The sequence below is a fragment of the Mycteria americana genome, chromosome 11 (assembly GCF_035582795.1).
Source record: "Mycteria americana isolate JAX WOST 10 ecotype Jacksonville Zoo and Gardens chromosome 11, USCA_MyAme_1.0, whole genome shotgun sequence".
Lineage (NCBI taxonomy): Eukaryota > Metazoa > Chordata > Aves > Ciconiiformes > Ciconiidae > Mycteria > Mycteria americana.
Genome location: NC_134375.1, coordinates 10,641,353 through 10,657,171, shown reverse-complemented (window position 1 = coordinate 10,657,171; position 15,819 = coordinate 10,641,353). Strand labels below are relative to the sequence as shown.

General features: G+C 48.3%; 1 protein-coding gene across 2 annotated transcripts in view; it reads left to right on the top strand.

Annotated features, from left to right (window-relative positions):
• Window positions 1-1,390: 1,390 nt before the first annotated feature.
• Window positions 1,391-15,819, top strand: part of LMCD1 (LIM and cysteine rich domains 1) — a 38,906-nt gene continuing 24,477 nt past the window's right edge. The window contains exon 1 of one of the 2 annotated variants that reach the window (XM_075514482.1): window positions 1,391-1,626. In XM_075514482.1, coding sequence (XP_075370597.1) covers window positions 1,546-1,626 — 81 coding nt within the window. In that variant the 5' untranslated portion in view covers window positions 1,391-1,545. Of the gene's footprint in view, window positions 1,627-9,140; window positions 9,178-15,819 lie in introns of those variants that run through there. The other variant, XM_075514481.1, reaches the window with a different exon arrangement.

Below are 15,819 nucleotides of genomic sequence, written 5' to 3'. Positions count from 1 at the left end.
GGCACGACTGGAGAATTCAGCGACCCAGCTCCCCCTGAGGCACTGTGCAGATTTACCCCTCTCTGCACGGACCCAGGCAATCCATCCCATCGCTGGAAGCAGCACAAAGTCCTGTCTTCTTCTGCAGACTGAGGAACCATGTAGGAAGCAAAGCAGAGCCTGGCTGGAGCACGAGACAGGAAATGCAGGCGCCTGTGTTGCGTTCCCAGTCTCCTCCCAGTGAGGTACCAGCCTTTGCTGCTGTTCACTCATTTTCCTTTCCACTCGGCCGCTGTAAATTGTATTCCTTCATTTCAGAAAAGCATATCCAGGTGCTGGGGACAAAATGCAATGTGAGCTCTAATAAACCCTGCCAGGGTCACTTGCGGAAGCAGAGCAGCAAAAGGGACATAATTAATTGTAAAGCACCCTCAGAAACTGAATACACGTCAAAATGAGCCCTGGGTATCTGCTTCCTTTCTCTGCAGGAATGTATGCAAGAAATCTCAGAAAAATGTACCAACGTGTGAGATACTAAATCAACACAAGAGTTTAGGATTTTTTTTTCACATTACAGTTGTGAAGAGTTCAGTCCTGAGCTGTGGTAGTGTTCACTGCTCCTGGTAGCTCTGCTTTGATCACAGAACATAAGGAGGCAGTTGGATCCTGGTTTCTGTTATTTCAGCACTGGTTTTTGCTGGACTCAGGCACAATGAGGAAGGGAGAACAGCGGGGGACAGTGGAAAGGGGGAACAGGGTGAGAGAGCTGGGAGCGGGAGCACGTGGAGCCCTCTTACCCTCCCCTGCACAAAGGGGCTTTGTGCTGGACCTCCCTGCCAAGGCAGGAATGTTTGTTGAAAGCTGTAAGGAAGACCTGGCCGTTTCATACAAAAAACCCCAAAAGGCAATAGATGATCATTCAACGCTTAACATACATTGGAATAGCAAGAGAAACATGGTTTCGGACAGTTTCTTCTGCTAAAAACATTCCACATCTGTCTCCTGTGATAAACTGCCCCAGCACATTCCTCTCTGATTCGGGAAATCCTTTTCCCCACGCTTGGTGTCAGAGCCTGGGACGGTGGGACAGCGGCATGGCAGGACAGCAGGACAGCGGGATGGCAGGACAGCAGGACAGTGGGATGGCGGGACAGCAGGACAGCGGGACAGCCCCCAGCTCAGCCAAGAAAGGTGACTTGGCTTGAGGGCTGCCAGCTCTCTCCACCCTGGCCAGGCCCGCACACCGCTCGGGCACCCCCAGGCCCCGGGCCCCATCCCCTCCCCTCCGCACCCCTCCCCGGCACCGCCGCTTTGGGGCGGGACCGCCTAAAAAACACTATTGTTTTTTTCTTTGCCCTCTCTTTTTTTAAGCCCCGGGGGCTGCGCTGCCCTGCGCTGCCCTAACCTGCCCTGCGCTGCCCTGCGCTGCCCTGCGCGGAGCTCCGCGCCCGCGCACATGTCCGCGCGTTAGCCAGCACGCCCCGCCCCGCCGCACGCCATTGGGCAGGAAAGTTTGTTGCCGGCGGCGGATTGGCTGAGGGCGGCTCGGGGCAGCCGCGGTCGCCAATGAAAGGCGCCGGTCGGGCAGCGCGCCCTGGGCAAGCGGCGGGCGCGGCGCGGATGGAGCTGAGCTCTGGCGTGCAGAAGGTGAGTCCTGACTGACTGACTGACTGACTGACTGACTGACTGACTGACTGACGCGCGCTTTTTCCCCTTCCCTCTTCTCTGGGTGCCCCGTCAGGGCTCGGGGGAGCCCGGCGGCGGGGCTGCGCGGTACCGGGGAGCGGCTGCGTGTCTGGGAAACCGCGTTAGGCTGCGTGCGGAGGGGGGACGGGCGCACACCTGGAACCGCCGCCACCGGCAGGGCTGTAAAACTTCATTCTCTTTCTTTTTTTTCCTCTAGTATCCCCTCGCCTCCTGTCTCTTGCCCCGCTGTACCAGCGGCTGTGCCTGCCCGAGTGTTGCACTAAGCGGGGGGGGTGCCGAGCCCCGGGGGTCTGAGCGATAAACGCGCGTCTAACCGCGGGGTACGGTGGCAGTTTGCGCCCTTGCATTTCTTTCCTCGTGTTTATGTGGCCTGATTCAAAACTCGCTGGAGTCCTCTGGAGCAAAACTTGCCCAGTGACTGTCGTTATACTGGTTTTGAGTCAGGAACTGAAGCAGCAGATGCAAAGAGAAGGAATGTCACAGCATGAATATCGTGTGAGTTGTTGAATACTCAGGGCTAAGAGCAGACAAAAGGAATCTCTGAGGTACTTACATTTTTCCTATATCTCGACAGGGCAAATCTCGCTGTGCGTTGTGGCCACACGCTGGGTCTGCCCAGCCACTGTGTCCAACGATGCATCTGGGTTTGTTCTTATTTCTGTACAAGAAATTTGCTTCAACAAAGCTCTTGCTGGAAAAGCAACTGTTTGCTGTCTAAATCAACGTGTGTAAGACTCTGACCACTGCTGCTCTGAGCTTGTGCCTTTGAGGAGAATTGCTTGTCTCCTTTTAGACCCTCTGGAAAGTGTTCGCTCCTTGTGCTCAGGCTCTCTAAGGCTTGCTTTCCCCAAAAAATCCCAGATCTTTGCCACAATGTCTTCTGATGAGCAAAAGAACCAGAATAACTGAAACGCCCTCTTGGCATGATGCTAAGCTGAATGGAAAGGATTTTAATTGCTAAATAAAAAAGTGTGGAATGGGTTGTCAGGGAGCAGCTGCTTTTATGACCTTACTTGCTGTACCTTTGTCACTGCATAATTAGGAGATGAGTTAAACACCTAATGTCAGCACTTCTTGGTTTCCACATTGTTGTAATCCCATCTCTTGATGCCAGATGGCCCCAACCAGGCAGTGCTGAGTGCTGTGCCCTGGGACTGGCCTGTGTGGGACTGCCAGGGCACAGGGACACCTCTGGACCGTCCCCAGGGGGATGGCACCCTTTGCCCTGAACTTCTGTGAGAAGTTTCTTGCCAGCGCTGTCCTTGGAAATCTCTCCCTGACTGTCAGGATGGGAAGGTCAGCCTGTCTCTGTCGTAGAAGTGTAGCTCCCTCTCCCATTAGGTTTGAACTGTGCCACTGCTGGATCCCAAGGAAAACTATTTGCTGGGTTTTGTGGAAAGCTGGATGCTCCTTGCAGGTCACCCTGGGCCAATGTTGGTGTTTGGCAGGGGGGCTTGCTGTCTGTAGTGCGGTCTGGGTGGCCGGGGCTGTGCCCTGCACTCCCTGCACTGCGCTCCCGTCCCCTCTGCAGTGCAATGCTCGCGCTCTCTGCGTGTCCTGCCTGAAATACCTGATTTTTGGGTGGGAGTGAGGGGTTCCTCCTTCCCTCCCTCCCCTCTTCCTTCCAGCCTGCCTACCTTCCCTGTCCCTGCTGGCCCAGTTGGCTGACCACCACAGGGACCCTGTCTGTGCTTGCCATTGAGGGCAGGCTCCCCCAGTGTGGCACCACGGGGTGACCCTGTCCCCCCAGTGTGGGGGGTGGCCAGGGTTCAGCAAGGATGTGCTGGGAAGGCTTCCTCTGGTGTGTCATCCCCAGAGACTCGGAGCAATATGTCCTCTGCCAGCAGGTCCCTGTTGCTGATAACCCTCGAGCATGTCCATAGGGTCTTGGTTGCCACAGCCTCTGTGGTGAGGGCACCCTTGGGTGCCAGCTGGAGGCCCTCGGGAAGCTCCTACCAGGCACTGAGTGGAGATCAATCCCGCAAGAGTGAAAACGGACCCTTTTTCATGGGCAGCTGCAGTTGTGGGCTGTGCTGTTTGCTGGGCTGTGGTCAATCTGTTTTTGTCAGACGGCAGCTCAGTTCCTGTCTTGCCCAGAGCGCTGCTCACAGGGCTGGGGGGCCTGAGTGGGGTAAAGCCCCTGCCAGCAGCCCCAGGCTGGGGGTCCCATGTGGGAGGGAGCAGATAAGCAGGGCTAGACATGGGCAGCAGGGAGGGCTGAGCGAGTCTGTGCCATGGAGCAGAAATACACCCCCAGCAAAGCCGTCTCTGCTCTAGACCCATCTCCCAGGAGCTTCTCGAGCATCATCCTCAGGGCATGGAGCACTGAGGCTGCATGGCACTACATCAGAGGGCTTACAAGGCACCTGAAAGACTTGCGAATGCAGAAACCCTCAGAGCCCTTCCAAACTGTGTGGCTGGATACTTAGCTCCCCTTGGTGGAAGGGTGAAGGACAAAGCGTCGTCTTTAACTGTAACTTCACTAAAATCTGTGAAGGGAATAGCACAAACTGTCTGCAGTGGATGGGCACAGTTCTGCTGTGAGATCTTCTCGTGGCTGCTCGCAGGCAGGCAGTGCCGAGCCTACCACCCCCTGCGTGGGGCAAGGGAGGTGCGATGCCTGTTGTCTGCATAATTCTTCTGACAAGCTGCCTGTCACCCGAACTGGAACTGGGCATGGTAGTATAAAAAAGGAAAAGTCCCAGCTAGTTTGCACTTCAAAAGGGATATGAAATGACATAATAAAAACAAGGAAAAAAAATGCAGACCTTGGATCACTGTCTGAATAATATATGTCCAAAGACAAATGGGCGTCTTCGCAGTAGACGGCTGCTTAATTTCCTGAATCAGGAGAAGGGCACTTTTTCTGGGCATGGGGTGGAATACTGTCAAATTTTAATTTGGCTTGGCAGTGTCGCACAACCAGTTTGAACAAGTCGGGGAAAGCAAGTCTGGAACTCATTAGGGCTTCTTGCAAGGCCCTGAAAATTTGATTTTCAATCACTGTTGGGTTTAATTATTGTTGATGTCTTGCCTAGCATATTATGGGATTCTTTCTGAGGAAATTAAAACAGCATGAGTGGGACGGCATTCTGTTTGGCAAATGGGTTGTTTAGATTAAATTCTAAATGGAGAGTTAAAACCCAAAACAGATAAAGCGTGATGGCTGGCATTTCATGCGTTACTGGAGCTGGTTCAGCTGGACTGTGCAGGCAGCAGGATTTGTGTACTGTTCTCACTAAATTCAGTCCATTTTTGTCAGGAGAAGAAAACAACCCGCTAAGCTAAAAGCACTGTTCAAAGCCAAGGTAAAGTTTACTCAGTTAATACAAATTTTGGTTCTTTAACTTTTTCTTTCTTCAGTTCTTTAGCATGGGTTTTTGCAAACATCCGAAGCAGATTGCAGGGCAGGAAAAAAGCATTGCTGCTGTGATAAATCAGCCCCGGTGTATGAGGGGTCTGAGTGACTTGAGGTCTTGGGGCGAGGCAGAAGCCTCCCTTCTCCATCAGCAAAGTAGCCGGACACTTGAGGACTCCTCTGCATATATCTGCAGAGGTGGATGGGAATGCTATTAAAGATTGGGAACTTTACCTTTGTAAAGTCAAACAAATGTAGAGCTTTTTAAAAAACCTGAGGAACACATTGGAGACTCAGCTTTTTCGTTCCTTTTTTCATAACCTGTATCCCTTTATCAAGATGTACAGGATACTTGGGCTGAACCCCCCCAGCCTTGTCTTCTCCTCAGCATGGCGAGTGCTGGGCGATCCTCTGCAGCGCTCAGGCAGGTGGCTGGCTTCATGGGGGAAGACACTCAGCTCCCAAATAATGGGGGTTACGCCCAGCAGTAGCCGTCTTCACCTGTGAAATATCCAAAACCACTTTCAAGCAATTTGGGCACGCGGAGGTAAGGATGGCAAGTGCTGTTAACTGCAGTGAGCGTGCCTGCAAAGCCATTGCGTTAGTCATTTAAATGTGCTAGTGCTCGTTTATGTAAACACTGTCAGTAACTGCGAGCAATTTAATCTCTGCTGTTGAAGGTTGGACCTCAGTTTTTAACAATTAGACCACAGAAAGTTATGTATCCCTTGCAGATGTCTTTCGTGTTCACGATTTCTGGTTATAGTCTCCATTAGCTGAAGTTCAGAGTTTCATTATGAAAAGTTGGTACCTTCTCCGTAAAGCCTCCTCTTGATGGACGAGGGGTTTGGTCCCTGTGTCGGTGACAGGTTATACATGGCCGATGGCCCAGGGAGATGACTGTATCGCCCCGTGTGCCCCTGTTTGGAAGGTGCTGTGTGCTTGTGGGACTCAAACCCCTGCTCCAAGAGTGTCATTGTGTTGGAGCCCAAGGGAGGAAGCGCTGCTGCAGCTGTCGCAGGGAAACAGATGTTGATCTTAATGCAGAAACCTGCTTAGCTCTGAACAAGTATTTATAGATATGAAATCATAAAGCAGCACATGGGTTAAAGAGCTTATTTTGGGACTTGGACTCGGCTAAATTGAGTCCCATAAAATACAATTTACAAGTTACAAAATCCCTCTCATCCTGCAGGCAGTGTCTGGAGTATTTGTTTAGGCTGAGGTTTTTTTCTCTTTTTAAAAAGGAAATATTGTATTTCAGCCATTCAGGAAAAAGAGGTATTCAGATGTCCTAGCTTGAAGCTATTGCTCCATTTAAAGATGGGGCTCAGAGAAAGGGAAAGATTTCAGGGCCGCTATTTGCAATTTTTGGAAGAGCAAGAGTTTCCTAATGCTGGTTACCAGCCTGACTCCTCATACTCTTACCATCTTGCCTACTTTGACTTCATTCCTTTGGTTACTGAAAGTCTCTGAACTCTTCAGAGCAGTTATTTCCCTCTGCAATGGGGGACTCTTTCCCCTCGCTGGGTATGCGGGTTTTGCACTCCTCTGCACATTGCTGTCCGTGCTTTCATGAATCAAATGGAAAGGGCATTAAAAGCAGTTGATACAACTGCAATGAGTAGCAGCTTTGACTTAATTGCTGACAGATAAGGCATCATCAGTTGTTAATGTTTAGCTCACTAGGTGCAATGTCTCAAACCTGTTCAGGAAGGGCTCTTCTGAACTGATGAGAGGCAAGGGAAAGGAAAGCCTGTTCTTCCTCGTCCCGAGGGGCTGGGTGATGCCAGTGAATTAAATACGCACTAGTGAACCGGAGTGCCTGCTGCCCGGCTCACTTGAAAGTCAAACAGTGCAAATAAAAATATTAGGGAAATAGAGGAGGATGGCTCAGTAGTAGGAAATAAAGAAAATAGAAAGGGTTTTTTCTGCTAGTACTTAATTGTGAATGCTGTTAGCTGTATCTTTCAGACATGACAAATACATGCTTCTAGGAAAGGAACTTGCTTTTGCCTGCAATGTTAAAGCCTTGATTAAGGCTTTAACCAAGCTACTGAAGCAGCTGGGTGGCTGTTGTACACAAACTGCTGTGCAAATATCATCATTAATTTCAACACAGTTGTATGTGTTTGTTGGAAGCTTTAAGTGCTGGGGGTTTATTGCCTTACCTACTCAGACAACAGGGTAAATTCTGTCAGGATTAAGTTTTACATAGTCTTTGGCAAATTATTCCAGATAGTGTTTCACTGGGAAGGAACCTGTTATAGGAAGAAAAATCTACTGTTGTTTACCAGGGTAACATAGGAAAGCAAATTTACCCAAAAGCACTGTGGCCAGCTGCCCATGCCCTACCAGTATTTGAGGTGGCACAGTCCTTCAGCTTCTTTGTTAGGGTTCAGGGCATCACCAGCTACAAAATGAACTCAGGTGCATTCATTTGCTCTTTCTGAAGACCTGGAAATGTCACTCAAAAGCACCTCACCTTATTTTCCCTCTATATAAGAGGGTAACTTGTGTCAAGATTGTGAAGCTCCAGTGGAAAAAAAAAAATCCCCTGAGTTCCTATCACACGTGCTGCCAAGTCTGCTTGGACTACCAAAGAGCATCCACAAGTGCCAACTACAACAGGGAGTCTGCAGGAGGACAGCCAGCCAGCTCCTGTCAGCCATGTGTCTTAATCCAGAGCATCAGGATATAGTAACCGAGCAGTATTTCTCCTAGGTTAAAGTACCTGTTCCAGATCTGGACATTTAGGATGGAACACACAGACCTACAGCCCCAGAGGCTGGTGTGAGAACTTGTCAGAGGGCTGCTAGTTTATATACCTTTCCTCTTAAATACTTCATGCCTAAGCCATGTTTTTTGTGTTCTTGCACATCTGGATGGGCCTTTTGAGATTTTGGAGGGGTGTGATAGTGGCCAGATCCTATGGGAGACTTGGAGCTGATACAGTGAAGGTGCAGCACAGGAGGGACTGGGTGAAGGAGCGGGATGGGTGGCCCAGGCATGCCTCTGCCCTTTCTCTGCTCTGCTGCGAAATGCCTTTGTGCCCTCGGGCACATCTTCAGCTTTCTTGTCTTGATCTCCCCAGCTGTAAAATGCGAATAGTAGAGCTGAGAAGATATTTAGGAGGACTAACTCAGTGGTGGTGTACAGAAATTTGGTGGAAGCTGCTCCTGAAGTGTAAGATGTCAGTGTACTGAGGGACCCCGTTCCTGGTGGTGGTTCAGCACCTTCTCCTCGTGCTGGAGGTGGGAAGGACAAAGCTGGCTCAGTGCAGGTAATTGGTGATTGCAATGAGACACTTACCTGAGCACTCTGGAACCCAGCACAGCTGCTGTTTTATTAAATTTGGGTGGGTTCTTCCCATTCCATACACCTACTCACAGCTTGGTTTGGTTTTAGTGCTTCAGATACTTGGTCTTAATTATGTCTTGCTTGTGGAAAAATCTATTCATCTTATTTTTCAAAGTTTGCCCTTCTCTTATCATTAATTCACACATTGTTAGTGGAGAAAGGAATGCTGCCAACTATGTGCTCTTGGAAGAGCAAGGTATTTGCAGAGGCTCTGGTTCTGTTGTATCTCTGTCATCCTGTAGGTTGAGATCTGGCAGCTCCATTGAAATAGTTTTCTCAGATATTGGTGCCTTTCCCTGGTCTTTATGTTGCTAAAATAAAAGGCAACAAACTTCTTACTCTGCAAAGTGTAATATCAATAAGTGCTTCCAGTATTCCAGATGATACAGACTTATTCACTGATGACTTAAATAAATCCTATAGAGAGAAATTGAGATGAAAGGCAGTCTTTTGTAAGTGGGGTTTTTTACTGTGAGTGTGCTAATTTGTGTAACTGTGCTTGCTCAGAATCTGGCAGGGAAATAAATTGCTTTCAGGTCATCATTACAATAGATGTTTTCTGACTATGAAAATGAGAAGAAAACAAATCAAAACAGTCCTTTGCTGTTCTCAGTGAAAATTATAGTAGCAAGTGTGTATATTGGTTAATGCATGTCTAAAAGTAGTTGGTTTGCCCTTGCACAAATTTATTCCACTTGCAGACACTGTCAAGGAGCCCCTTCTGAAATACAGAAAAGTTTGTCTGGCACGTCCCTGAGTTTCCCACTCTGGAGGTAAGCCCTCTTGCCCGGCCTTCAGCTGGTCCATGCTGTTTTGGACAGTTTTCTTCTGTGCCAGTACTGTGAGCTTACTCCCGAGCAAACCTGCTGGCCTGAAACTGGACATCAGGTATAGTCAAGGAGGATGTTTGGTCGTTAGCTGGAGAGAAAAAATTAGCATAATACCCAATATATAAAACTGTTGGACAAGGTCAGTGTGTTTCAGGAGTGGCAGTTCTGCTGCCGTGGCTCTTCAGCTCTGGTGTGTCAGTGTCCTTAGTGCTGACCCTGGCAAAGTGGAAAAAAATCCATGTCCCCAGGAGCACCTCTGGAGCTGGTATTTTTTTTGTGCTTTAATTGGTCCAAATGCTTTAGCTTTGACTTCCCCCTCCTTGTTGCATGCAAACTCCCAGGTCGTGTATGTCTGGGGTGAGTGACACTTCCAAGGGCTGAGAGCAAGAGCAGAGCTGACACGTGTCAGACCAATGTCGTCAGACTGATGTCATACCTTGGCTCTGCTTGATAAGCAGAAGCAGCAAACAGCTTCCCTAATGAATGGCAGAGCAGTGAAACCAGACAGGGCTTTTGCATGTGTGACTTCTGGAGTATCTCTTCCAGAAGAGAGATGAGCCAAAACAAACCCTGAGGTGGCTCAGGCTGAACTCCCTGTCCTCCAGCTGGGACATGGGTATTTCATATCACCCAGGGCTTATTTGTTGGGTTCCTTCAGTATCTTGGTTGTCTCTTTAGTGCACATTTAAGATGAATTAAGGCATCACTGGCTGTTGTGCCCTCCCAAGCAGAAGTCTAGGGCAGTGTTGGCTCTGACACTGGTATCCCCAGCAAGCTGAGATCAAGCCATCTGCATCTCTAGTCTCTGCCAGCACTTGGTGTCAGATGAGCGGCGGCTGCTCTTGCCCCAGGCCATGCTCAGCACTGGTTCCTGAGGAAAAACTGCATGAAAGAGCTTTTTGGAACTTTTCAGCTCTCCAATAATATCTTTTGGGGGTGATTTCCTCCAAAAGTTTGAGAGGCAGGTTTAATGAGGAGCAGGTGATCCCCCTTCCTCAAGGAATTTAAGAGGTTTTCCAAGATGGGAAAACTATCTAGGAAAGTGCTGGGTGAGACAGGTTGCCCATCCAAACCATGAATTAAGGTCCTTAAGGCCAAGCTCTGGAAAGGAGGTTTCTGCCACCCAGGAGAAGGTTGATTGGGGCTCTTCTGCATGGTAAAGGACCTTAACTCAATATTTCAGGATTAAAAGTAATTACTTGTTTAAACAAAGCTGTGGGTTTTTCAGACATATACAGCCTTTCCTACTGGGACATTCAGGCCAAGTTTTCAGTGCCTTTGGTGTTTACCTGAAATTCTGGACCATCATTTAGATTACAACAAAAATGAGGTTTGATTTTTTTTTTTTTGACATACACTTCAATTACACTTTGTGAATGCAGAGCTCTAGTGGATAGCTTGGTCTTCAGCATTGCTGTGCTGAAATGCAGGCAGTGACACATTGATGCCCTAAGGAGTTAGTGATAACTGCCCTTGCACTTCAGTGTATATACAAAAGCTAGTCAAATTATTAAAATCAAAGGGCCTCATTCAAGCAACCTGTGAGTTCAGATTTGTTAGACTGTGAACCTTTTCCCAGCATAGGAACCACTGAAGGGAAAAACAATCTTGGTAATTTGACCAGGTAACTGAGAATCTTATTTCTTCTAGTGCATCTGCTTTTCAGCTTGAATTAGGAAATTAAAATAGGAGTGAGACTATTTGACATGGGTTTCTTGTTAGTCCAGAGTGAATATTACCTAGGTGCTACCTCTATTATATATAGCTATTTGAAATATTGATACTTTAAAGACTCCAGTAGTGTACAGAAGAGTATGGGCTCAGAAATGGAGTAGTTCTAGTTACTACACAAATTGGGGGGAGCAGGAGAGGATCAGTTTCATTGCTAGCACAACAGTGTCCTGCCTTGCCTTAAATTTAAGGCAATCTCATATTAACACCCCAGGCTTGGTCTCTGTGATGGCTCTGTCCCTGCAGCTGGTCCGCTATGGATTTGCAGAGGTCACTGACCCAAGTACTTGGCCTTGCTGCCTAAGTGAAGTGCTCTGAAGGAAGCTTTGGAGGCAGCCAGGGCAGTGCCCCGGTTCAGCCCGGGGTCTCCGTGGGGCTGGGGGCTGCTTTGGATGATGAGCCCCAGGTCATCTGGCAGCAGGCAGGCTTGTCAGCTCTCTGTGCTGGGGAGACTCATGCCACCGTGTCCCTGGGCATGCCAGAAGATGCTGTTTCTGGCCAGTAGCTGATGTTTTATGTCCTGCTGGTACTTCTCAGAGGAAAGAGTTCAGAAGTCCCTAGCTTTGGCCAAACAGGCTGCTGGGTAGCCCACCCTTCCTGGAGGAGAGGCAACTGCATGTATGCTGAGAAGGGACAGCTGGGTGCAACACATGGTTGTGTATAATAAAACAATAATGGTAAATCTGCCCTGCTGAACCCACAATAGGAAGGAAAATGCAGCCAAAGAGGCTTTTTGTATGTTCTGAGTCTGGCTTTATTCCTGCTTTTAACTAAAACACAGCCCCTTGGATGTTTTAATATTTTGCTGTTGGGCTTGGCTGATTTTTCTCCCACAGCCCATGTAAATACTTCTTAGCTTTAACTTAGTGGTGTACTTTTCCAGAGCTTGCAGCATTCCCCTCACTGCGATATAGATACCGCTTCTGTTAGATATAAACACTTACACCCTCCAGTTATTGGAAGTCCTTAAGGAAGTTTGAGTTAGCTCCCTATTATTATGCAAGCTTAGCTCTATTATAGTCAAATAATGACAACAAATTGCTATCCATCCACATCCTCAAACTCCTCAACAATTGTGCTGAGCAAACTGGTCCCACCCATGTGAATATCATATGACTTTTCCCTTTTTCTTTGTTCAAGGGACTTTCTCAAAGTTAGAGTTGTTAATCTCCAAAATTTGTTGCAGCTGGAGGGACCCCACCCAAAGTGTTCACGTGGTCCCTTAGCTTCTCTTAAGCTCTCTTCAGCCCTGGCTATGATTTACTGGGGTGGGGTATCAAATGCCAAGACTGCATGAGGGTCTTCCAGAGGCTGCACAGAAGGGTTCGTATTGAACTTGCTGTGGGCGCTGGGGAGTGGTCTGACCGCAAGGAGAGGTGAAACGAGGACCTCGGCTCTGAAGGGCTGTTGTGAACTTGTAGTAACTTTTTTGGAAACCAGCTTTTCCTCTTGCCTTCCTAAAAAGGAGGAGAAAACATACTTGAGGTAGTTACGTGTCTCCATCGCCGTTTTTAGTCTCCAAATAAGGTGTTGTGCAATAAGTGTTTTCAGGATCCAGAAACCTCTTTGCAGAAGCAGGAGGGCCCTGCTTTGCCAGACCCTTCTGGAGCTGTGGCTGTGGCAGCCGGTCCCAAAAGCCTTTCAGAGGCTGGAGAGCAGCAGGTGACTTGTGCAGCAGTGCCTGGGAGGAATGATGCTCTCATGGGCTTACCCTTCAGCCCCTTGTACTTGTGCTCTCTGCTGGCATCTAACACAGCGAGTCAAAGCAAACGAGTCGAGTCCTGCCTTGCATCCCATCACCGTGCATGAAACTAACTCTTGCAGGAGGGTGTGTATTCTTGGAAGCTTTATGGGTCTTCAGCAGTCTTTGATTAATAACCACATTGGCCAAACTTGCCAAAACTCTGTGCCTTATTTCAGGCCTGAGTTCCTCTGAGGATGCAACTCCAGATTAATCTGCCAGCTGGGCTTGTGACCCTACTACAGGTCTGGCCCCCCTCAGCAGCAGCGTGGTGGCCAGCGCTGCTGCTGACCAAAGGGATGTCCTCTTCTGGCTGAAGCTGCCTTTGCATTTTCTTGTGGTGCGTGGTGTATGTGCTGCTAATGGTGAAGCTGTCCTGTTAGGAGATACCTTGACCTTTCAGGGTGTTTTTCCATCTGCAGGGGTATTACAAACTTTTTGTGATTAGACCAAGGTCCCTGTGGATATGCAGGAGAAAAGAGGACTGAAGGTCTTCCAAGGGAGTATGGTCTAAGCACCCTTGATCAGATAAGGATCTCCTTACTTCAGTTACCATCCTTTTGTTACAGTGACTGATTTAGCAGCTGGAGCTGGCTCCACTTTCCTGTTTCCACCTTGTTTGTCACTTAACTAAGTTCCTTGCCTGTGCTCTGGTCTCGTGACATGTAGCATGCTTCTGCTGGAGGTCAAAACTAATTTAATCAAGTCTGTCTTGACCCTGTGCTTTGTGCATAGCTGTAGAGAGATGGTGTAGGAAGCAGCCTGGTCTGAGCAGTCTAATGGCAAAAGAAAAGGAAGAAAATTAAGCATCACTGAAAAGCAAGGGCCAGACTCATGATTGCATTTCCCTTATGCAGCAGCAAATTCTTCAGCAAAGGTGGGTGCCTCTGGCTGGGGGGACCAGGCTGCAGGTGGTGAAACAGCCCCCTGGACACATGCTTGGCTGCATTAGATATTATTCTGCTGTTACTGTGCTTGATTCCCCTCATGTATCAAACTCATTAAGGTCCTTAAAGGAAAGCAGAATATTGTTACGGGTTGTCATGGCACTCAGTGTGTTAATCGGTGTTACAGATGTTCAGTGGGACTTGCTGAGTCTGCAAGGACCTGAGATAAACCAGCCTCTCTACAAAAGCAGCTGTTAGCAGAGGATGTTAGGATGCTAGCTTTTCCTAACTGGCCTTCTTGTAAGCTCTGTGAAAATTTATATTAACATTAAATTTCTTCTACTTGTTACTCCATAAAACAATTGGGTCTCACGGAATGAGTGTCCCAGGAGCAGGGTGCTGGAGCCACCCCATACTTCTGTGGCTACAAAGCAGAGATGTTAAATACATCCCAAGGTACTTTTTTCCTTACTGTACAGTACATCAGCCTGCTCATCACTGTCTGCAGGAGGATCCCAGCAGCCATCCTGCTACTGATGTTTTGGGCAGTGAGCTGTTTATTGCTACAGCTTTAGACTGGATGTGTGGAGACCACAAAACCGTGACAGCTAATGGGGTTCTGTGTCCATATATATCCAGTTATACATAAGAGGGAAAGTACTTGTGTAGCTGCAACTCTAAAAGGGAGGAGACATTTCTGAGGGCCTGTGCTTATGATAGCTGGTGTGTCTGAGCACTGGCAGGTCTGAGTTCAGCCTGTTTGTGGTCTAGAAGTTTGGCCCATTTGCCCGTCACATTAGTCTGGGCATGGCATGGTTGTTCCTAGAGGAGCATTCACTGGAAAACACTTACTGAAGTTTAGTCTGGAGTCTTCTCTTTGTGGATGTACTAAATCTCTGGCACGGAAGTGATTGTGAGGAGAGTGGAAAGAAGCTTCCTCTTCTTGGAAGGATTTTCAAGTCACGTGGATGTGAAAACAGTGTTTTCTCCATGTGCCATTGAGGACAGTCCCCTCGCGACAAGCTCAATTGTCAAACTTGCTTCAATAGACCCTTTGGCGAAGGGTCATTTGCCACGGTGTGCTGGGCTGGTCAGAGGGTGATGATACACCAGAAAAACCTTCTGAAGTCCCAGCTGAGCTGCAAATGGAGCAGGCTGGTGGAGCTGGACTCTGACGTGCTCATAACTTCTAACCAGGGATCTGCCTCACCAGACCTGCCTTGGAAACTCAGTGTTCCTTTCCAAAGGAGTTCTCAAACTAAACCAAGATGGAACCACGTTTGGGTTTTTCCTTGTCACTTGTCATTATAGGCATTCTATTTTCCAATCATTGAGCAAACTTAGCAGTGTCTAGGATGGCCCTGCCTTTGGCAAGTAAAATAGTGAACCATGGTATTACTGGCATATTCCTGAGATTGTTCAGAGATGTTTTTGTGGGTAGAATGGCCTCAATTTCCTATCATTTCACTACCTAAGAATTTCCTCTGCACTGACTTGCTTTTTCTCTTTTAATAGCAAGAACGCTGTAAGACAAAAAAGCCAAAACAGAAATCTTAAAATGCATTGTATATCTAGTCATGGTGAGCAGAATTTGCTTTTCTTCCAAGCAGTTTGTTGATACAGGCTTTTTTAAAGCATTACAAATATCTTCAAGCTCTTCATCTTAAACTTTAGTATCTCCTTGTTTAACACCGCTGTTCCCAAATGGGCTTGGGCATAGGTGGAGTCTAAGATAGTTGGAGCATTTGTTTCGCATTATCTTACTGGGTTTGGGGTTTTTGCAGTGTCTTGTATATCTTTTTTTTTTTTTTTAAAGAAATCTCCTTTTATGCATATTTGAGGAGCCAGAGCGGAGCTGTGAGGAGAAGCTCCATATCTGGGCAGGAAGTCCTGCTGACCAGGCAGCCCAAAAACCAGGCAGCAGTGCCTGTTATGTTTGGCCCCTGCACAGAGATGGAAATGAGTGGCTCAAACCTCCCTCCACTTCTGAGGGAGCGAGGAATAACGCTGTCCTGCAAATACAGAGATGTGGCTGTGCTTCCAGTCGTCACGAGGAGACTCTGCCCGGAGGGATCTGAGCTCACAGGGGAAGGCGATGCAGCCGTCAGTGGATAAGTGTCTTGTCCCCATGTGGAGGGGGCTCCGGTCTGTTCACCCAGGCTGCTCCTGCTGCCCTGGCAAGGTCTGCCTGTGCCACAGGGATGTCCCCAAGACTTCACAGGGCCC